Genomic DNA, 23,573 nt, shown 5'->3' on the forward strand with positions numbered 1-23,573 from the left:
TGGTTCTGCCTGGATTGCCTGACTGGTCCTGCTGGAAAGAAGCAGAGTGAATGCATTCACTGTCCCTAGATCCTTTAAAGCCAGAAACAGAGAAAGAAGAGGGAAGAGAGGCAAGAGAGAGAATGAGAGTTTGCTTTTAGGGACCAATTCGATAGTTTAGTGGGTAGAGGCACTTGCCATCAGGCCTGAACTGCTGAGTTCAATCCCTAGAACCCACATGGGTGAAGGAGAAACCTGACCCTTGCAAGTTGTCCTCTGACCTCTACATGTACACTGTAGCACGTGCACACCCCTCCTCCAATACTAAATAAATTCATTTTAAAAAGTATTGGTATATGCTATGATGCTACAATGTGGGTGAATCTCAAAAACGTTATGGTAACAAATGAGCCACACCCAAAGGGTCGTGGCACAGCCCATAGATACGGAACACCGAACACCAGCACACGTGTGGACACACGGCGTGGATTAGTGGCTGCCAGGTGCTGGGAAGCAGGAAGAATGGAGAATGGGTGCTACCCAGGAAAGCTGGGTACCAGGTTTCTCTGTGGGATGAGAACAGGTCTTGGAAACATATAGAGGAAGTGGTTGTAGCACACTGTGATGGCAAATGCCACTGACTGCACATGACGGGACGTTAGCAGCAGCCAGGCCTGGTGATGCAGGCCTGTAATCCTTCCCAGCTTGTCCAGAGGCTGAGGCAGGAGGACTGGGAGTTCAAGGATGGCTTGGGAACTTGATGAGACCCTGTGTCAGTTTTAAAGAGGGATACAGCATAATGGTTGAGTGCCTGCCCGGATTCAGTTCGCAGCACTAGAGAAAGAAAGAAAAAGAGAAAGAAAGAAAGAAAGAAAGAAAGAAAGAAAGAAAGAAAGAAAGAAAGAAAGAAAGAAAGAAAGAAAGAAAGAAAGAAAGAAAGAAAGAAAGGAAAGAAAGAAAGAAAGAAGGAAGGAAAGAAAGAAAGAAAGAAAGAAAGAAAGAAAGAAAGAAAGAAAGAAAGGAGATAGACAGATTGGCTGATGGTTAATTCTATGCTCTATGAAATGTATTTTGATTTAAAAGCAGAAGGTATTAGTGGCTGGCCCTGGCTCCTCAGCAGCCCCTCAAGCCAGGCCCAGCATGCCCTGGGCCAGCTCACCTTGCACAGGCTGTAGAGAATCATCAGGACCCCTCCTAGGAAGTAGCTGTTGGAAGAGTCGTCCCCCATGATGTATTTGTACCACAGCTGGATGGGGACGAGCGACCTGAACAGCTGGCTCAGCTCCTCGATGACCAGATAAAACTTTCCCTGCAGCCACACAAAAAGCATCAATTAGTGTTAGCGGCGGAGACCCAGAGGACAGAGCTGGGGCCCAGGCTCGGCCATAATGACAGTCCAGGTCACAGGCAGGCCATTAATCAGCTTTGGAAAGCACTCAAGCTGGTTCTAATGGGGACCGATGGATGTGGCCAGGGAGACACGGCTCCTGCCTGAAGTCCTTGTCCACCGCCCACTGCCTACTGCCCACAAGATCAAAGTGCCGGGATTGGGTGTCAGCGATGGAGAAACAGAACACCTCGGAGAGGGGGCAGCTGTGTGGTCACTGTCCGACTGGGTGCAGTATGGCGGGCAGAAGACAGTCGCTGCCTCCCCCAAGTTACCCAACAGGGCTAACTCTGGCACCACGGGACGGGAGCAAGGACAGCCAGGCTGGGAGCCAAGCGCGGGCACCTACTTTTGCACCACTTCCCAACCCTTGTGGCCTCCAAAGGGGCCAGATGGTACCATGGGAAAGATCTCGACATAGGACTTCACTCTTTCCGGGTTCGCTGCCATACTGACAAGCCCCAGAATGAGATTGCTATTTTTTTACCCCAAGAGCGAGCAGGAAGAGGACCTAGTTCGTTACCGGGCCACAGGTTCAGGGGTCCTTCTTCCCTTTGGCCTTGAACAAGCCTCATGAGGGCCTGTGGTAGGAAAGGGAGAGAAATGAACCCCCTCTTCACAGAATCTAACGAACATGACGGCTAACTTGACGGGGGGGGGACCCTGGACACCCCTCCAAGGAGGTTCTCTGAGAGAAATGGAAATGGGCCCACTTGTAGGCAATGTTCTTGGCAACTATAGTCACAAGACCCACCAACTGGAAACTTCCCAAATGCACCCACCACCCATAGCTGAACACATAACACAAACTCAGGCAGTATTTGTGAAATAGGAGACCTCTCAGCTATTGCAACTAACAGATGACTGATATGTCTATCAACGTGGATGGGTTTGACAGGCATTATGGTTCTTCTTCAAAGATGGTCACAGGAGACTCCATATTGGGCTGGGGGGAATGGTTTAGTGGATAAAGCGTTTGCCAAACAAACGTGGGGACCAGAGTTCAGATCCCTGTCGCCCACCTAAAAGCCAGGCAGGTGTGGCAGCCCACCCGTAATCCCAGAGTCTGTGAGTCAGGGAAGAGCGGCCCCAGGGGCAGCTGGCTCACTAGAGCAGCTGGGTGAGTGAGCTCCGGGTTTAGTGAGGAACCCTGCCTCAGTTTACAAAGTAGAGACTTCCTGAGGAAGACACTTGACATCAGTCTGGGACTTCTACATGTATACACACACACAAAAGACCTACGTACACACGTGGATCTCTCTCTCTCTCTCTCTCTCTCTCTCACTCATACAAGCGAGCTCAGTACTTGTAACTCTTCAAATAAAACAGCCAGAGCCTTGCACAAAGATGTGCCAAGAAGGGATGTCACCAGGACGATCTCTGTAACAGCAGAAAAGGTCGCAAAGGAAACACCCAAGTGGTGGGGTCTGCTTGTTGGAGATCTACGGCGGAAAGCCACGCGGCTATGAAAGATTAGCCCGTGAAACAGCCACTCTGTGGTTAACCACACACCCTACTATTACCCAAGCAAACAAAGTCAGCACCCCCAGTAATAAGTCACCGGAACGCCATGAACCTTAGGATGTGACACACTGGGAAGGACAGTGTCACGTCTGTGGTCCTCCGTGAAACCATCAGAAAACAATAGCTTATAGCTGAGCCTGCAGAATAACCGCCCAGCGCTCTTCAAGACAAAGACCAAGGACCGAGTGACAGGAGAAGGCTAAGGAGGAATGAGGGGCTAGTGGAGAATGTAAGCTTGACTTCTTTAGATAAATTATCAGATATTATTTAGTTAGTGCATGCGTGCGTGCGTGTGTGAGCCGCAGCTGTGTGTGGAGGTCGGAGGTCAACTTGCAGGAGCTGGTTCTCTCCTTCCAACCACGCAAGCTCCAGGGGTCAAACCCAGGTTGTCAGCCTTGGCAGCAAGCCCCTTTACCAGTTAAGCCGTCTCACCACCCAAAGGGCGACTTTCTATCCGACTCTTCCCATCCATCATGGTGGCCAGACACAAGGCATCTAGAAGGTGACCCCTTGAAGCAGATACGCAAAAGGACCAAGAATGGTCATCCAGCCATCTGCTCCCCTTTATCCTCATGACTGTTTGGCTGAGTCCTGGTTGGGAGGGGGGTCGCTGTTTTCTGAAGGGGCCTTCCTTTCCCTTCAAAACTCCTTCCATAGGACCCCTTGTCCCACAAATATCACCTGGAGGCAAATCTAGCTCCTAAATCCTGCCTCAGTACATAAAGTAGAGGAAGACACTTGACATCAACCTGTGGAAGGCGGAGGATTACTGCCATGTGGTAATACTACAGGGTGATGGATGACAGAGAGAACTCTCTTCTCTCCCATGTCCCCCACCATCCCTCAATCCTCCTTTCCCTTTTTCAGAAAAATGTGTATGTGTGTGTGGTGTATGTACAGTTGCATGTGTGTTCATGTGTATGCATGTGGAAGACAGAGGTTGACATCATGTGTCTTCTGCAATCCTTCGTCGCTCCGTTACCGAGGCAGGGTCTCTTGCTGAACCCAGAGCCTGTCTAGCCGGCCGGCATGCCCTTGGCATCACCTGCCCCCACCTCCCAAGTGCTGAGGCTAAAGGGCTCCAAGCCCACCTGGCTTCTAGGTGGCTAGGTGGGGATCTGAACTCAGGTCCTCATGCTTGGGTGCCAAGTGTTTTATCCACTGAGCCATCTCTCCAGACCCCTCAGCCATTTATTTATTTTTCCTTTCCATCCACAAATCCATCCATGTGCCCGTGTTTCTTTTCTTTATGTCCTTTCTCCCTCTTCTCTCTCTTTATAGCATTTCTCCCAACCTCAGTACCCCCCCACCCCCGCCCCATCTCTCCTGCTGGACTCCGAAGCCCTCAGAGGAGGAGATCCTTGGGTGTCCACCCTGCATCTTCAACTCAGGGCATATCCTTGCACACAGCGGGACAGGGGTCTCTAAAGCTGAAGGTTCCACCTGGCACCTCCTTCGAGTTGGCAGACAGCGAAGTGGAGTGGGAACATGGAGAAGAGCTCCACTTCATCAGCAAGCCCTTGTGTCACAGAAAAGAAAATCAAGGGAGTGGAGTGCCTAGCGGCACCATCTTCAAAGTAGCAATTAGCTGCCGGGTTGGGTGGCCACCGGGAACTGTGTATATCCAGGGGGAACAGCCTCCCTAATTAAGCAGCTTCCTAATTCCAGGCTTCTCATGCCTGTTACTTCTGACGACCACCAAACAGAAGGCGGGTTTCTATGGCACGTCCAACAATGAGAGAGGCGATGGGGCGCGGGCACCTCTTCTGCCTGTCACCAGGAAAGAGGCGTATGGAGACAGTTGTACGACTTGTGGGGCGAGGGGTGGGGAAGTAAGGGGGGGGTGGTTCTGGGCTTGGATTGTGATGGGGGCGGTGCCGGGCTACATTCTGCCTTCCTTGATGTCAGGATGAGTCGGGACACAGCTAGAGCAGGGAACAAGGAAACAACAAAGGCTTGGAGACAACCTGGGGCTGCTGAGGAGGCTGGGACACGGTGGACGGCGGACCAGCTGACCTGAGAAGTGGGAGGGCGGAGGCAAGGAACCATTGGTCATTCATGTGTCCCCGAGAGTAACGCATATTCACGATGAGCAGTCATTCATGAGGCAGGACAGGACAGCTCAGAGACGAAGGTAGGGGACTTGCTGTAGTCAGGTCTGCCATCCACTAAACTGGGTGACTTTGGACGACAACATTACTTCTCTGAGCTTCAGTTCCTTCCTCTACATACAAAGATACACATATTTACGCGCATACACACACACACACACACACACACTCCACACTGATTTACCTGCACTCACACACATACACTCACACACTAGTACCTACACCCTCCACACTCACACAGATACAACACACATACATACATGTACACATTCACACACGTGCACACACACACACACGCGCACACACACACCACACATACACTCACACACTCACAACTGTATACAGTGGCGTTCTGGTAAACCAGGTCCTGGGGGTAAACAGTCTCTAATTTGTGTGCTTGCCAATTTCTGTGGTGTAAATATTCCCATAAGGTCCACTGCAAACTTTCTGAAAGTCCAACCTTCCACTCTCAGGAGCCCAGGTGATCGGGATCCACCACACCACAGGTACCATGCAGATCCAAGGGACTACAAGGTCTAAATTACAGGTTCACAGCAAGACTGCAGGCCACAGTGACACCCAATGCTCAGCCTCATGCTAATCCGGGCCTGGGAGTGTTACGTATCAGTGCCACATTGGAAAGAGGCACAGGCTAGTGCAGCTTCAAGGGGAATAAAGGGTGGGAGACTCAATGTGGCCTTCACACATGAAACTCTGGGTCCCATCCCCAGCATCACAGAGTGGGAGGAAGGAAGGGAGGGAGAAGAGGGGGGCAGAAAGAAAGCAGGTTAGAATTGAGGCTGAGAGATATCTGGACCCGTAGAGATGAGGCAGTTTTTCCTTCCCTGCTCTTGCTGTCTGTGAGGCTGGCTAGGGGAGGGTGCAGGAGAACAGGCTGTATGTGGAGGTTGAGGACCTGGACCCTGGGCCAGCCACTTCTGCTTCTTCAGCTGAGGTAGCAGATTCAAGAGACAAGGCCTGTGTGATCTGCCCAGGTCCACAAGACATCATATGACAGAGAGATGAGCTGTTCCCAGTATACCCCAAATGAACTTGGGATCACAGAACAGAGAGAGTTAAATGATTACAGTTTCAAGTCAAACACAAAAGAAAGAAGAAAAGGGGCAGGAAGAGGAATACCAGGAGGAGGAGGATATGGAGGCGGAGGAGGAGAAAGAGGTGGCAGCAGCATTCAGGTAAGGGTGCGTGGCTGTCTCTAGATTGCACTACATCCCTTCAAACTTATGCACCAAAGCCCTAACCCCCATCCCTCAGTATCCACAGTGGAGGATTCCAGAATCCTCTGAACAAAACACGGTCAAATCTATGCTGCCCCAATCTCTCACATAAAACAGTAGAATGTGGCTAGACGCCACACCCTGTAGCCTGCCGTGGCTTCTCATGTGGATACAATGTAAATACTATGTAAATAGACTCGGTTGCTTAGGAAACAGTAACAAAAAGTCCACCCACTTCAGGATAGATGCAACCCCCCTGAGTAATGTGGAGCCACAGTGGGTTTCAATGGCAGATGAGGAGCCTGGAGATACAGCCAGACGCACTGGGACACAAGGCCCCTGGGAGGTGATGTGGACATGAGGGTGGAACCTTGCGGCAGGCTTAGTGTCCTTTTAAGAGACACCATGGGCTGGAGAGGTGGCTCGGCAGTTATGAGTGCTTGCAGAGAGGACCCGGCTTTGGTTCCCAGCACCCACATCAGGAGGCTCACAGCCACCTATAATTCCAGCTCCAGGGGACCTGACATGCTTTTCTGGGTACCCATATACACTCACGCAAACACATATATAAAAATAATAACCCCTTTTTTTAAAAGTTGCCAGGTTCAGACCTGTAATTCCAACCTCATCCTCATGAGGTTTGTGAGGCTGAGACAGGGGGATTTGCTATGAGTTCAAGGCCATCCTGCCCTACACAGAGAGGAGGGTGCTCAAAAGCCAGATGAGGGGTCTCACTGGGAACCGAATCATTCAGGGATTTGACCGTGGGTTCTGCAGCCTTAAGCACGGTGAGAAATCAGCTTCGCTGAAGCCATCCAGTTTCAGGTTGGTTGCCACAGCAACCTAAACTGATGACTGGGGCTGGTCAGTAGTGGACCTGTGATTCAAGCTTAGGTCTCTGTATGTTCCTATTGGCTGGATTCAAATCCTAACCCGGCCCTTTCCTAGCTGGGCACCTTTGGTGAAGGACGTCCCCTCTCTGTGACTGAACCCCTTCCACGCCCTTGGTATCCTTGGCTCTCATGACCAACGTTCAATTCACTTAGAGATCCTGTTGCAAAGAGCTACTTAACTGGCCTGCTCTATGCTGTAAATTCCTCACATGGCAACCAAAACAAGCTTTCAGAACACAAAGTCAATCCTGGGTCCAAAACTGTGCCAGATACTGCTCAGATCAGTGTCTTCTGCCACATCCCAAGAGGTGTCCAAAGCACTTTCCATGTCTTCCATTTGCTGCAAAATGTACCATCTGCCCGCATCCCTGTGAGCCAGGCACAGTTGAACCCCGGGGCCTTTGCACTGGCTCCCTCCATCCCCCAGGAGCACCTGCTCCTTGCCAGACTGGCTCCCTCACTTTCCTTGAGTCTTGGTGGACAGCCTGGGTGATACTATGGTTCAAACAGCTAGCTGGATTCCTATGGCCACAGCCTTCAGAACTCAGACGCTGAAGATGCTACTGACGGTTTCTCTGCACATATGGGGTTTTAAAGAAAATGACTCTGAGAGCTTGTTTGGGGGTTCCAGCAGGAGAAACAGCTACTTGTAGACCCTTGATCGAAGACCAGTCCTCCTCAATTCAGAGAAGGGTATCCTCTTCGCTGATCGAGAGCACAGCTTTTTGATGGACACATAAGGACTGGCGAGGGAAAGGGAACAGCCACCTAGCCAGCCAGCTCGTTCCTATCACCTCCGGTGATCAATAGGGTGGCAGATGTCACAGCCAGATCGTCCTTGCATCCAAAAATGACTTTGAAATGAAGCCTCTGAAGTTGGGTGAGGAAGAAGGTTTGGTGGCGACTGATGAGTTGGACACAATGATCATGAAAAGGACACAGTGGAGAGGAAAGGAAGCAAGGACTGGGGTGGAGGGGGGAGTCACCTGGGACTCCTCCTGGTATCTGAGCAGGTTCCTGGGTAAAGGGCATGGACTTACGGTCCTGTACCTGGGTTAGAGTTCTAACGCTCTTGCTGAGCTTTGCCTGGCAAATGTCAACAACGGAAGCTGATGACATTGGTAACATGGGGCCAACGGGAGCCCCCCTCTCAGGACTGATGGAGGCAGTGAGCTAAGGCTGGAGAGGTGTAGGGTCCATCCAGACACATGGAAGGACTCAACAAGGGTCAGTTGTGGCTTTATGGGCAGTCTGCCAAGTACAACATGTCACCAAGCCTTCTCAATTGGGGGACAGAATGGGAAAGAAATGGCTTTCCCATTGACACCAGCAGCATGAGCTCAATGTGAATGTGTACATTTTTTAGCCCAAGAGTCGAGGGAATAACCGCCCCCCCCCTCTCTGCACCTCAATGTTCTGCTCTGTATGCTGGGGGTAGTAACCCAGCTCTGACCTTCTGGGCTTCTAATCATTGCTAATCTAAGTACTGGTGTCTCCTGGGATCACGAGGGTCAGAAAGCCAACAAAGCAGCCTGGAGAAAGGAGGGACCATCTCAAAACCCCGGGGACAAGCTGGCTGGAGCTTCAGGTACAGGTGGATCCGGGAGCTCAAATGCAGAGTCACGAACCCGTCACCACGATTCTGCCTTGGTCACTTCCCCATTTATCAGCTGTGGTTGACCCTTCTCCTGTTTGGTGTCTTACAAGGTTATGTGCTGGTCAGCACTCTGCACACCGCCCCAGAGGCTGGTGCTGTTGACACTCTCCGTGTACGGCACAGGTAATAGAGACACAGAGTGAGTAGCAAAGGATCCTCCTCTATCTAAGTCACACATCTAGGAAAATGCCGGACCTAGCAGATCTGTTAAGAGAATGGAAGCCAGTAGACAACATTTTTTGACAGCTTGAATTCCCACAGGAAGGGCAGGTTTTGCGTTTCCTCCTGAGACCAGGCACCAAAGTAAGCAGCAAGTGTTGGTAGGGTCCTGAACTTGGCCACCTGCTTCTCTGAATGGCCATCGTGGGAAGGACCCCATGACAGACAGTTCTTTCAAGACTGCAGAGCCAAGCGGGTTCTCCTGGTGTCTGTAGGGTGCAGCAAAGGCACGCAGACAGCTCCATTGCCTGAGCCCACAGCCTGGCTGCACCCCAAAGCCTCTTTTAGTGTGTGTGTGTGGGGGGATAAACAGAAAATGTTGCAGCCTTGAGGGTAAAGGGCCCCTCAGCCAAAGTCCCTGTTTGCTTTTTCTTCCAAGCTGATAGAGAGGGCCAGAAAGGCTTGTTTTTCAAGGAAAGTGACTTGCAAGGTTGCTGGGATGTTGAGGCCTCAGCTGCCGGTGACCTCAGGAGAAACAGCCCCAGCAGTCATCCGAGGGGCAGAGCCATGAGCAGAGGGGCCCACCCCAGCTTATCCAGGAGAGAAGGCGCCTAGCTAATCGCTGAGCTCTGGGAGAAGGCACCTGAAAGGTTGCTGGAGAGGAACGCAGAAGAAAGAGAGGCACAGGGAACTGCAACAGGGATAAATGACCGTGCCAAAGATGTAAGAGAGAAACGACCCAGTCAGAGACCTGGTGGAAAAGGACACTGGGAGCGGCTGGACAGGTTGGCCTGGAGTTTAAGGTCTTCAAACTCATGATCACATCGCCTCAGTTTCCCAAGTGCTGGCATGACAGGTACCCCACCAAGCCTGTTTTATAATCTCCTTCTTAGCACATCCCAACAGGAACCGTACAGCCAGAGCCCCTCTGAGAGAGAGAGAGAGAGGGTGGTTATGACCAATTCCAAGCCTGAGATGAGACCGCTCAAAACACTGGGCTAACTAAGCCATTGAGAGGACCATCTGAGCCCAGAGGGAAGGGACAGAAAAGGAGAGGCTGTGGAAAACGTAGCACCCTCATGCTCTCCCCAGGGCTGATCGGAGGCCTCGGGGCTATTCTTATTAGCACCGTTAGCAGGTGAGGAAACAGGCTCGGACAGGACAGGCCGAGGAGCCAGGGTTTAAATTCTGCAGGGTGTTCCAGGACATCGTGAGGAAGACAGGAATCAGGAGCCTAGGAAAGATAGTGAGATGCGGGGAGAGGGGAAGAATAGATATGAGGGAAGAGGAAGGGGAGAGGAGGAAGGAGGGGGAGAAGATGAAGACAGAAGTAGGATCAAGAGAAGGAGAGTTGGGAAGGAGGAGGAGGAAGAAGGGAAGAAGGAAAGGCGGGAAGGAGAGAACAACACAGGACTGATGGAAGCTGGGGTGGGGCCAGCGTTGCCTGGCAACGGGCGTTGCGATGACGTCACCGGCGGCCCAGTCTCTCCCGGGTGGATGAGATCATCGTGGCCTCCCGAGCTCCCCACTACAGGCTCCTCGCGGTCGGCGTCTGGAGAGCCCAAGGTCCGCGGGGCGGCGCCGGCCGATGACGTCACCCCCGCGCCGTGAGGCCGCCGTGCCCAAAGAGTTCTGAGCTCTCAGCGTGACTGACAGGTCTCGATGCTGTTTCAGACCTGCTGTGTGGCGCTGGGCGGGCAGCAGGCCCCGCACTTAACGCGCCCTCCCCCCCCCCCCCCCCCGGGTTGTCCCAGTTCGCAGGCCGGGGCCAACCCCACCGCAGAGAAACCTGATCTTTGTAGTCACAGCTCAAAGCCCTTCCCACTGACCCAAGCCAGGCCTCCAGGACGTGGTTTTGGATGTGTTTTGCATGTGTCTGCATGCATATGTGTGTGTGTCTACATGATGTATGTGCACTACATGTATGCCTGGTGCACACGGAGGCCAGAAGAGGGGATCAAGTTCCTTGAAACCGGAGTTACTGGTTGTCAGCCTCCTTGTGAGTGCTGGGAGCCAAATCCAGGTCCTCTGCAAGAGCAGCCAGTGCTCTTAACCTCTGAGCATCTCGCCAGTGTTTTATTTTCATCCCTGAGTAGAGCTGTTATCTGAAGTCCTATGTTAATGATGGTTACCTAGCCAAAGAGGCAAGCCCTGCTCCTCAGCTGGGCTCCTTTCATTCAGGCCCTACACCCACACCAGTGTCTGTCATACTGTGCATGACAAATATTTTGGAGGTGAATGCAAAAAATTGTTGGCGTGGGCAGTGTTGACATCCAAACTCAACTCTGGCTGGGGGTAAAACTGGGTATATTCCATGCTTGCTCAATCCATGATCAATAAATAGCTTGGCAAGAATGGAGACAGAAAATGTATGAAAGGCAGACATGGGGATGATTTCCTGTGGACAACTGAAGGGAGACAGATGGCCCTAGAAAGTGTCATGAGGGTTTCCAAAGCATTATGTGATTTCTTTAAAATCTGCACACACTTTTGCATTCTCTCTCTGTCTCTGTCTCTCTGTCTGTCTCTCTGTGTCTCTGTCTCTCTCTGTCTGTCTCTGTCTCTCTCTCTCTCTCTCTCTCTCTCTCTCTCTCTCTCTCTCTCTCTCTCTCTCTCTCTCTCTCGCAGAGTTTTACTTTGTAGCCCAAGCTGACCTGGATCTCACCATCTAGACACTGACCTTGAACTCTGAGACTCACCTGCCTCTGCTGAGATTAAAGGCATGAGCCACCAAGCCTAGCTTAGAGCCCAGCTCTTTCCTATACACTTAGAGTCTTCATGAACAGGCAAGAAAGTGGAGGCTGACACCAGCGGGCTCCTGGGCCAGCCTTAGCTCTGACTCCCTTTCTTGCAACAGGGAGGAGGAGGGTTGCTAGGAAAAATGGGATGAGGGCCATGCCCTGCACACAAGCTGCTGTCATTTAGCTGGAAGGGCACATGGCTCCTTCCAGCAGGCCACTGGGAAGTTGCCGCCCGGTACCCACAATGTGGGAGGCATGGGAGGATACAGTTGATTTTGGGAACCCAGCACTCAGCCTCCCTGTCTTGTCCTAAGTACAGATTCATGAGCAGCCTTTCCCGGCCACTGGCCACTGTGAATATCCCTGTGTGTAGTGAGAGCCTGGCAGACATCACTGTTGGGACTGAGACCTTTTACCGTAATCTGGAAAACCACCTCAGTGCTATGGCTGTTTGTTCCTCTCTGTGGCAGGCCCTTCTAGCTTTACACCCCAGCTTAGCCCCACTCATTTCTCAATGGTGGCATACACCTGTAATCCTAGCATTTGGGAGGCTGAGGCAGGAGGCCTGCCATGGGTCCAATGCTAGCCTTGGCAGCAGGGTAAGACTAGGGAGGCCTTGAGGGTGGCAGTTTAGGGGCCACCTGCTTTCCTGCCTGCTCCCTGCTGCTCTGGGAGCTCTGAGCTTGGAAGTCCTGATTCTGAGGGGTCCTTCTCCATCACAGCGACCAGTTGGCTAGAGGGTAGAATCCAGTCTTAACAGAAGGATCAGGCCTGGGGTGAGTCACATGACCCACAACTAGCCTGATTTCCTTTCCAGGCTCTGAGTCTATGCATGTGGACAAGAGAGCAGGCACAGAGCCACCTCTGCAGCATGGGGAGGCCTGTGGGATGACCTCTTGGGGCATCTATCATTTTGGTTCAGCCTCACCAAGACCATGAATAGGCCAAAGCCCTCTGCCTCCTTGCCCAGGGGCTCCTTCAGAGTTTCAGTTCTCTTCACTTGTAAGAACAGCCGCCATCTAAGGCCCATCTCAGCAAAAAAGGATCTTAAAGAATCAGGGTCACAGAAGGCCTCCAAGAGGCACCAGACCCTGCCCAGGCCACAGAAGGGTGGGCACCAGAGAGTTGGCCTGGATGTAGGAGGAGGTTTTCCTTTGCCCCACTTTTGTTCCTGGGGGACCATAGATTTCCTTATGACGCAGCCTCAGGCTCTGGAGTTAAGGCATGCACTTAGATTGTGCCCAGTTCCATGTGTCCTGTCCACTCCTTGGGACAGGGCACTGGGTGGGTCCTGCTTGCCAGCGATAAGCAAGAAGGACCACTAAGAACGGCCACAGCGGCCTGGTCCGGATACCTAGTCGTCTCTCCAGTGGGGCCACCCTAGGACCACGGGTGATGCAGTTGGGGCATAGCCAGGCCTCCCCTCTGGACAGCCGCCATCCAAGCTGGCGAAGGGTGTCATCTTTCAACCTGGAAACCTATCTCCAAAGAAGATGGGGTGGGGGTGGGGTACGTGATGGGGGGCTAGGGGGCAGAAAGAGCCAGGATTTCAGCAGCAGCAGCTGTGTTCCTGACTCTCCCCTAGGAGTCCGGCCGCTCCTCCTCCGTGCTGAGTGTTTGCCATTAAAAACAAACAGTATCATTTGGTTCAATATAAAATGAATTAAAGGAAATTAAACCGCGGGGGCCATGTGGTCTGTCTTGTCTGCCGTTGTCTGAGGCTGTTTTTCATCTTCCCCAGTGGGAAACAACAGCTTGGGGGGTGTGGAGCAGGGCAGGACGGCGTAAATAGATAAATAATGTAACCCCCTCTCCCCCCGTACACTGGTGTAGGCCGAGGTGTGAGAACTCCCAGGTGTCCACTGTGCCCTGTCCCTGCTGTCTCCCTTGGTGGTTGGCTGGAGCCTTTGAGAGTCTCCTGGGGGACAGAAGGAAGAGGCAGGGAGAGGGACAAAATAAAACAAAAACAAACAAAATTGAGGCTCAAGCCCTGGAGACAGAAGAGGGGGTGCTAGGTAGCCGAGGGCTGAGGCTAGGAGTCTGAGAGGCCTGAAGGAGGGCGTGGGGCCTGGTTGACGGGGGGGGGGGGCTGTTATGACTATGCCCCACTGTGCGGAGTGGTGGCAGTTGCCATTGCCCTGTGACAGGTTGGCAGGAATGTGGGACTGGGACGTGTGCATGTGCACGGGTACACGTATGCATGTACGCTTGCATGCGTGTGTGTTTGACAGCATGTTGAAACCCTGCATTCTGAAACTAAAGACACAGGGTTCAAGTGTCTGACCCATCACTTGCTAGCCCTCAGTAAGCCGGTTACCTTATCTGTGTGTCAGTATCCCTGTCTGCCAGGTGGAGCATCCGAGACTATCTGCCTCACAAGGTGTTATGGGAATGTGCAGTGGTTTGACTGAGAATGGCCTCCATAGGCACATAGGTTTGAATACTTGGTCCCCAGGTTGTGCAACTGCTTGGGAAGGATTAGGAGGTGTGGCCTTGTTGGAGGATGTGTGTCACTGGGGGTGGGCTTTGAGGTTTCAAAAGTCCAGACCAAGCCCCAAGTGTCCCTGTCTTTGTCTCTGTCTCTGTCTCCTGCCTGTGGATCAAGATGTAAAGCTCTCAGCTACTGCTCTAGCACTATGCCTGCCTGCTTCCCACCATGATGACGTGATCATGGACTAACCCTCTAAAACCACAAGCAAGCTGCCAATTAAATGCTTCCTTTTGTAAGAGTTGCTTTGGTCATGGTGTCTCCTCACACAACAGAACAGTGACAAAGACAGTGTGGAATAAACTCACATAGATGGCGCCCCTAAGACGGGAGCAGACACATCAGCTACTCCCCATGTTTACACTGGACTAACATATGATATTTATTATTGTACTAATCTCATAGATCCTCAAGGGCATGCCCCTCCCCATCTGAAAGGCCCAGTGTGTTACACTGTTTTTCTATCACAGAATGCTGTGTGACCCTAGATAAGTCAATACATGCTGCTGGGATGGCTCCTCTGAAATGAAGTAAAGGGTCCTAGGGCAGAGATTAGTGTCTCTTCATGTCCCTTGTCCCCTTCTTTCAACAGAAGACTTCCCACATGGCTTTAGGTTCAACAGCACCTGGCTACAACATGACACTCCCGGGGCAGCCCACTGGTCTGTGTGTACGGCTGAGCAGAAACCAATGTGGTCTAAGCAAAAAGGACAGGAGCTAATTTGGGAGAATACACAGGGACGCAAATGCAAAACCCCTAAGGCGGGAGCATCAGCAGGCGAGAGAGCTCAGTCAGCCAAGGTGCTTGCAGCCAAGCCTGATGGCCTGCGTTCTATCCCAGGGACCCACGAGAAAGAGGTGATGTCCGCAAATCCTCCTGACTTCCACACACATGCCACGGCAAGTGCATGTCCACACACATGCCACGGCAAGTACATGTCCACACACATGCCACGGCAAGTGCATGTCCGCACACATGCCACGGCAAGTACATGTCCACACACATGCCACGGCAAGTACATGTCCGCACACACAAAATTAATGTCACAATGATGATAATAAAGATGAGAGCGTGAAGAATCCAGACGCCCGCTTGAAGGCCCTGACATCATAGTGGTGGCACTCTCTCCTTGGGAATGTGGGATTAAGAGGAAATCACATGATCCCATAACACAGTGCTTCCCAGCCACAGATCCAAGGACAAAAATGAGGTGCTTTTCAACAAATTCAATGCTGTTGACTGGAATGGGCACTTTCTGCATTTTCTGTCTTTTTTCCTACGGCTAGTTTTTTGAGGCAGGATCTCATTATGTAACCTAGACTTGTCTTCAACTCACACCAAACCTCCTACCTCAGCAACCCCAGGTGTAATGAACAGCTGATCCTTTTTTCTGAAAGGATTTTGTTGTTATTTGTGGGGCTGGGGAGATGTCTCAGTTGGTAAAGGTCTTACCTCGGTGTCCATGTAAACAGCCAGGCTTTGAGGCCAAGCACTCATAATCCCAGTGAATACCAGGTGGGAGACAGAGACATGCAGACCCCTGAGGTTCACTGGCCAGCCCACCTAGCCGAGGTGTTGAGCTCCAGGCCAATGAGAGATCTTATCTCAAAAAAAAAATGTTGGGAGCTGGAGAGATGGCTCAGCAGTTAAGAGCACTGGCTGCTCTTCCAGAGGACCTGAGTTCAATTCCCAGCAACCACATGGTGGCTCACAATTGTCTGTAACTCCAGTTCCAGGGAATCTGACACCCTCACACCAATGCACGTAAAATAAAATTATTTTAAGAAAAGGAGGCCAGATGGTACGTGAGCAATAACAGAGGTTGTCCTCTGATTTCACACACACACACACACACACACACACACACACACACACACACACACACACAAATGCACACACAGAGAAATAAAAATAATAATTAAAGTGTTTTTTGCATGTTTAAGCCCAGGGTGGCCTTGAACCGGAGACCCTCTTGCTGGGATGAGGCGTGCCCACTCCATTTGTGCTTCTTGATGCTTTCCCTGCCTCAAGCAAGGATGGCCTCAGCCTTGAGGCTGTCATCTTGCTTCCTCTTTGCTAACGAGGCCACAGTGTCTACTTCTGCAGTCCTTTCCTAGGTGTCACTGTGAGATGCAGATGTGGTTGACACCTCAAGCCAGGAAGCAGCCAAAACTGTCTATCACGTGGGTGTGTCTCATTTAACCCAAAGGAAAAGCCATATGAGCAAGAGATGGCCTGTCCTGGTGGAAGGAGAGACTTTTGTCTATGGCTACAGCGTCACCCCTGACCAGGCTTCCAGCTATCCTGCAGATTTCAGACATGCTCACCGGGCCACCACTGAGCTCATTCCTTGACATAAACCTCTCAAAGCACAAGCATGCTACCAGCCCCATTTCTCTGGAGAGAGAATCTATTGGGTCAATTAGCCCTGGGAATATTACACAACACTGAAAAGGAGTATATTGGCCAATGGTATATGTTCAGATCAGCCAGAGTGCTTGCTATGGTCCTGACAGCAGGGCACACCTCTGAGGTTTATGACTTGGGGTTGGAGGCAGAGCCTAAGGGTGTAGATTTCCTGCTGGTTTCCAGCAGAGCTGAGGTCATGCACACTTGTGGGAGTGTGTGTATGTTTGTGGTGTGGGTGTGTGGGCATGTGTGTAAGCAGACACCAGAAGTCCGTGCTGGGTGTCTTCCCAGCTGCTCTCCCCCTTATGTTTGGAGACAGAGTCTCTCACTGAACACTCACCAATTGCCCAGACTGGACTGGATGAGCTCTAGGGGTCTGCCTGTGCTGTGTGCCCTTCCCCAAGGCTGTGTGGGGACACAGGTGTGCACCGCCACGTCCAGCTTTGACCTGGGTGCCAGGGATCAGAACTCAGATCCTCACACTTGCAAAGCAGGTACTTTCCTAACTGAGCCACCTCCCTCAGCCCTGATGGCTGTCTTTGACGCTGCTACATGAGTGGCCATTTCCTGGGTAGCTACTGAAAGTGACTAGCAGGGGCTTCTGTTATGACCCCATTTTACAGCTATGGCAATGAAGGCAGGAGAGGCCAAGCAGCTGGTAAACGGCAGAAGGACACTCTGACAGGAAATGCACAGCCTCTGGGCCCCACCTTTCAACGGCCAGGTTGTTTCCTGTGTGTGTTCAGCTGGAGCCATCTCCAGGGTCAATGGGATGGGGAGCTAAGAAAAGCAAGGTAGGGGCTGGAGAGATGGCTGAGGGGTTAAGAGCACTGATTGCTCTTCCGGAGGTCCTGAGTTCAATTCCCAGCAACCACATGGTGGCTCACAACCATCTATAATGGGAGCTGACCCTCTTCTGGCATGTAGGCATACATGCAGACAGAGTACCCAGACCTAAAATAACAATACATAAATAGATAAAATTAATTAAAAAAAAAAAGAAAAGCAGAGTGAAAGCAGGGTGATCTGGAAGAAGACCCACCCACCATTGCTTCTCCATGTACACAGCGGCTGTAAAAATACTCAAGGATGAGATTTTAACTTCCAGGAGGAGGAACTGGGTGTCTAGAGCAGGAAGGGATACACACAAGTGTGTATGTGTAAGAGCGTGCAAGTGTGGCTGTGTAGGTTTGCATACATATGTGTGCATAAATACAGACACACTGTTTAGGTGCTTTGACCTTTGAACTCTGTGAGTCTATTATTTTTAACAAAATAATGTTATGGTGGTAAAAGGCAGGTATCCAGACAGATACAAAAAAAAATCTTCTTCAAGGAGCAAAGGGTCCTAGGAAGGCTGGTCTGCAGGGTATGTTTCTGTCTGGGTTCCTGTGACAAAGAGTCACAGAGTGGCTGGCTTCAAGACCAGAACCTCTCTTTTTAGAGACAGGATCTCACTCTGTAGCCCTGGCTGGTGAAGAACTCGCTATATAGACGAGGCTGGCCTCAAACTCAGAGCTCCTCTGCCTCTGCCTCCTGAGTGCCTAGATCAAAGGCGTGCACCACCAAGCCCAGCTCAAGAGCAGAAATCGGTTCCTCACAGTGCTGGAAGCTGGAAGGCCAAGGCTAGTGTCTGGAGGGCTGGATCCTTTGGAAGGTATCTTCTTACTGATACCTCTGCAACCATCTACACCCCAATTTCCTTTTGATATAAGATACTAATAATGGTCACACTGGGTCAGGGCCTTCCCCGTGACCTCTTGCTATAGCTGAACTCAAAATATCCACCTTGCTACTGTGCATTGAAACATTTAGTCCCCATCTGAAGGTGCTGTTCCCCACAAAGACTGGAACGTGGGGTGGGGCTTGAGGTGGGGTGTGGCTCCACTCTCTCTTTGTTTCCTTAATGCCTACATCATGTAACCAGTCACCTCAAGCTCCTCTGCCACAGGGAAGGGCAGCTCCTGCCACATGCCTTCTCCACCATGGACTCTATACCCTGACCCACAGGCAGAATCCAGCCTTCCTCTCTTAGGCTGTCTCAGTCAGGTGCTCTGTCTCAGCAGTAAGAACAGCAATGAACACCTCTCCTTATAACTCCATCTCCTCTTCAAAGACTCTATCCCCGGGGCGGTGAGAGGGCTCGCTCGGTGGGTAAAGGCACCTGAGATCAGGTCTCAAGTGCTGAGTTCAATCCCCAGGACCGCACATAGATGGAGAAAACAGACCCCTGCAAGCTGTCCTCGGGCCACCGACATGTGTGCTGTGGCATATGCATACACACACACACTAAATGAATAAGTAGAATCTTAAACATTAAAAGTGCAAATACACCCACATACTGAGGTCATACGGGTTAGGACTTCAATATATTCGTTCCGAGGGACACATTTCAGGCTGCTGTGGTAGGGGCTGACCTAGCGACATAAGCAAACACCTGAGCCATTTTTTCATAGTTTTAGCAGCATTGGTAAATGGGGCTGGATAGCTGCTGGAGGCAGCTTTCTCCTCCCTGACCCTCAGGGGGACAGCGGGTCACCTGGCGGTGGGTCCCTTGGAGCGGTCAGATTGGCAGATCCCTTGTTCACCCCGCTCAAGCTCACCCTGTTCTGTTCTGCTGTCACGTGGCGGCATCATAGACACCTGGCTCTCTGTCTTCAGTGTACAATAAACGTTCCCACTGGGAGGAGGGAGCTGAGCACTGGGTGAATAGCCAAGGTCCCCAACACTAAACGAGGGTGTCAGGATTGAAGCTCAGCTTTGATGACTCAAGGCCTCGGTGGCATCTGCCGTGTGGTGTGGCTTCCCTTGACAAGTGGGCTGCAGAGTTCTAAAGACAACTGTCTGTTCTTATGTGTCTCCATCAGAGAAACGAGCAGAGTGACCCCTGGCAGCTACGCAGATGCAGGGATCACCTTCATAGGTGCTGTGACCAATACCTGCGAGGAATTACCTTAAGGAAAGAAGTGTTATTTTGGTTCACGAGTTTGAAGATGTAGTCCACTGTGGCAGGGAAGTCATGGCTATAGGGACTTGAAGGAGCCGGCCACATTGCATCTGTGGTTAGGAAGGAGAGAGGTGAGTGCTGGAACTCAGTGCCCTCTCTCTCTCTCCCCTCCCTACTCCATCCAGGACCCCAGCCCACAGATGGAGCTCCCCACATTCAGAGTGGGTCTTCACACCTCAATGAACCCAGTCCAGAAACTCCTGCACAGATACATCCACATGCTGTAGAATATTAGTTTAACTATGTAAAGATGTATCACATTTGTTTACCTTGCCTGCCTAAGGCACCTGATTGGTCTAATAAAAAGCTGAACAGCCAATAGCTAGGCAGGAGGTGTAGGTGGGGCTTCTGGGCAGAGAAAGAAGCAGGAGGAGGAATCTAGGCTCAACAGAGACAGAAGGGGATGCCAGGGAGACACCAGGGGCCGGCCAGCCAAACAGACATGGAAGAAGTAGGAAAACAGGACGCACAGAAGGAAAAAAAGCCCCGAGGCAAAATGTAGATGAATAGAAACGGGCTGAATTAAGTTATAAGAGCTAGTGGGACAAGCCTAAGCTAAAGGCCAAGCTTCCATAATTAATGAGAAGTCTCCGTGTCATTATTTGGGAGCTGGTTGGCAGGACAGAAAAAAAGCTTGGTTACACCCACAAGTTTGTCTCTTGGGTGATTTTAGATCCTATCAAGATGAAAATCAGTATTAACCATGACAAGTCCACCCTGTCAACTAGACACCCCCGAACACATCACTTGTCCCCACAGGCTCATGGCTATCTCATAATGAAAAATTAATTTACCAGATTAGTGGGATGTTGAATTAAACCCTATCCTAAGAGTGTTCTAGAATGATACCACCCAGTAGACGTTTTGACAATGGTGGTAGGGGTAGAACTCAGAGTATCACACACACCGGACAAGCTCTCTGCCCCTGAGCTCCGGCCTCAGCCCTGGACACACTCTGTCCTGTGTTGGCTGCACAGCGGTAAGCTGCATGTGACCCCTGAGCTAAGGTGGCTGGTACAGGAGAGGTACGTCTCGAATTTCAGCTACTTCACATGTACGGAGCACAGGTGCCCTGTATCCATCACACGGGGCCGGCACAGCTCTAGAATCCTGGGCCAAGAGGCATTCCTTTTAATAAAAAGAAAGCCTGTGTGGACTAGTGGGTGGGACAGACGGTGTCAAGTCAATTTAGGCTACTTCAGCCTCTTAATTAGGGGCAGGAGGGGACCAATGGGCGTGAGGACTGATGTCTGTGGTCTCAGAACTCACACAGGAGGACTAACCTAGACTACACAGTGGGACCCTGTCTCCAAGTGCCAGAAACAAGGGCTGGACAGATGGTTTAGTGGGTAACAGTGCTTACCGCTGAGCCTGATGATGAGTCCAATCCCGGAGACCCACATGATGGGAGGGAACAGTGACTCCTGTAAGCTGTCTTCTGACCTCCAAGTGTCCACTGTAGGCGCACGCGCCCTCCCCGTAAATAAGTGTCATACAAGATTAGAACCAACCAAACAAGAGCGACAAGAAACAACAGGTGTGTTGGCAGAGGAGTGATGGGTGCACAGTGGTTAGGAAGGTGTCTGCTCAGATTTATGGCTTCTGGGTACAGCACAGCCTCACAAGCAGAGGCCCTCGAACCATCAATCAACCGGAACCAGACAGGACCCTGGGGAGGGGGAGGCTGGCCCAGCTTCAACCCTGACAAGTGACTAGGATAAGGGTCTTCTCAACTCATAGCAACGACACTGTGCTCGGGACAGAAACTCCCAAGACACGAGGTTCCCAAGCACCCAAGCTCACACTCTCGTGGAGGTGACAGAGGGTGGGGCAGGGGTGGTAGACAATAGATGTGGACAAAACAATCCGATACACATGAGGAGGAAGAGTCCGTGATGCCAACAGGGCAGGGCAGGGAGGTAGAGAACGAAACCCGGGGAAGGACACAGCCATGGGAAACGCGGGGCGATGCTGCCGCAGATGGAGGGGACAGGAAGTGTGAGGGCCCTGAGAAGGAGACTGCAAAGTCCCCAAGGAGCTGCTCTAGGTGGTGGGAGAGGAGAGAGGTGGGGAAGGAGCCAGGTCTGGTGGGCCCAAGATACATGAGTTGTATATATTATATGCGGTTAATTAATTGATTAATTTGATGTGGGCACGCACTCTACCAACTTACACCCCAGCCTATTAAATGGGTTTATGATGACAAATGACGGTTCCGCTCAGGGCCAGGTGTGGTGGCTTACACCCAGAATCCCAGCACTCAAGAGGCTGAGGCAGGAGGACTAGGAATTCAAGGCTAGCCCAGGATACACACAGTGAAACTCTTAAGCAAATGGCAGCTCAGGACACCAGGCCAGGGTGACCATTTGGAGCTGAGGCTGCGGGTCAGTGGCTGCCATCTTTAACTCATTTGGGCCACCATCTTTATCCCAGGGATCCTGACTCACCAAGGGGCCCCTCTGTGAGGGTTCCTGACAGACCCTCTCGTGCTAAGGAGGCACGAGGGAATTGGGGAATTGGTCACAGCAGAGGGATGATTGAGAAGAGGAAGAAAGGGAAGCCACTCCCCAAGTCCCCTGGCAAGGTGGCACACTCAGCCTCACGTCAGGCCATCAAACGGGACCAAATACGGGAGGCCTCCAATATCATAATTGCAATATTCAACCAGGCCACTCTCTCGGTGGATGGCGTGGAGGCCAGCACAGGAGCATCTGTGCTGAGGGCCATTAGGGGTCCCTGACAGATGTGTCTCCCCTCCACCCGCCTCACCCCAGCTGCAGAGGAACACCCGTGGCTTTCTTCCTCCCAGACAAGGATTGATGAGGATTCTCGAGAGCTCTCAGACAGGCAAGGAGAGGCTGCGGACCTTTTCCCAGCCTGCAATTTATCTTGGGAGGGCCATTCACATCACTTGTTACAGGCTGGATTACGCTCTGACCTGGTACATTAATCTCTCCGAATAAAATAATAATCATCAAGGAAGTAGCTGGACAGTTGCCAGGGAGGCATTAATAACTGTCACCACACCTCAGAGGTATGGGGAAGGGTGTCAGGGCCCACATCCACCCCCTGGCCCAAAGCAGTGCCGTGTGAAGGAGAGGGAAGACACTCTATCTTCGATGTGGGGCAGACAGGGGTTTTGTATCCATGGACCTGACTCTTAACTAGCCCAGAAGAGCTCACTAACCAAATCTAGGAAACTAAATTTGTTCAGAAAAACCGTATTTGCATTCCGACACACGAAAGGTTCCAAGTGGCATTATTCACACTGGCCAGAAGTTGGGAAAAACCCCAAAGTCCCTCAAAGGGCAAAGGCTAAATGAATGTTGGTCTATCCCAGGGAACCAGTCACGGAAAGAAACGAAAGCTGAGCCATGCTACAGTGTGGTGGTGATGTGTTTTCTTGTGTGTGTGCATGTGCATGCGTGCGTGCTTGAGTGTGTGTGTGTGTGTGTGTGTGTGTGTGTGTGTGTGTGTGTGTGTAATGCACTAATATGAGTGTGGGGTTCTCAGCCAGAGAAGGCAGAGAAGGGTCTTGGGAGTTACTCTTTGTTGCTTTCCCCCTTTACTGTCTGTGACAGGGTCTCTCACTGAACTGGAAACTCGCTGTTTAGGGATCTGCCTGCCTGTGCTCTGTAGTGCTGGGGTTACAGGCACCTCAGCCATGTAGTGCTAGGATGCGAACCCAGGACCTCCTGCCTGCATAGCAAGTGCTCTTACCCACTGAGCCATCTCTTAACCCTGCTTTTCGTTCCTTTGGAGTGAGGTCTTACTGTTCCCAGGCTGGCCCTGAGCTTTCGATTCCCCTGCCTCTTGAGGGCTACGATTCCAGGTGAGTGAGCTGTGCCAGCCCGTGCTAAATGCAGACGAAATTGAAGACATGAATGATGGTTAACAGCTACGACGTGATTCTGTATGCAGGAACTGTACAGAGTGGGCAAATCCACAGACGGAAGGCAGATTAGCGGTTGCCCAGGGC

The 23,573-nt window shown here is 51.6% G+C and overlaps 1 protein-coding gene across 2 annotated transcripts in view; it reads right to left on the reverse strand.

Annotated features, from left to right (window-relative positions):
- The window catches only part of Rnft2 (ring finger protein, transmembrane 2), a 59,892-nt gene that overhangs the window by 11,648 nt on the left and 24,671 nt on the right, over window positions 1-23,573 (reverse strand). For both annotated transcript variants that reach the window (XM_052755175.1, XM_052755176.1), the window contains exon 8: window positions 1,139-1,288. In XM_052755175.1, coding sequence (XP_052611135.1) covers window positions 1,139-1,288 — 150 coding nt within the window. The remainder of the gene's footprint in view (window positions 1-1,138; window positions 1,289-23,573) is intronic.

The sequence above is a fragment of the Peromyscus californicus genome, unplaced genomic scaffold (assembly GCF_007827085.1).
Source record: "Peromyscus californicus insignis strain IS unplaced genomic scaffold, ASM782708v3 Scaffold_2__1_contigs__length_46816999, whole genome shotgun sequence".
Classification (NCBI taxonomy): domain Eukaryota; kingdom Metazoa; phylum Chordata; class Mammalia; order Rodentia; family Cricetidae; genus Peromyscus; species Peromyscus californicus.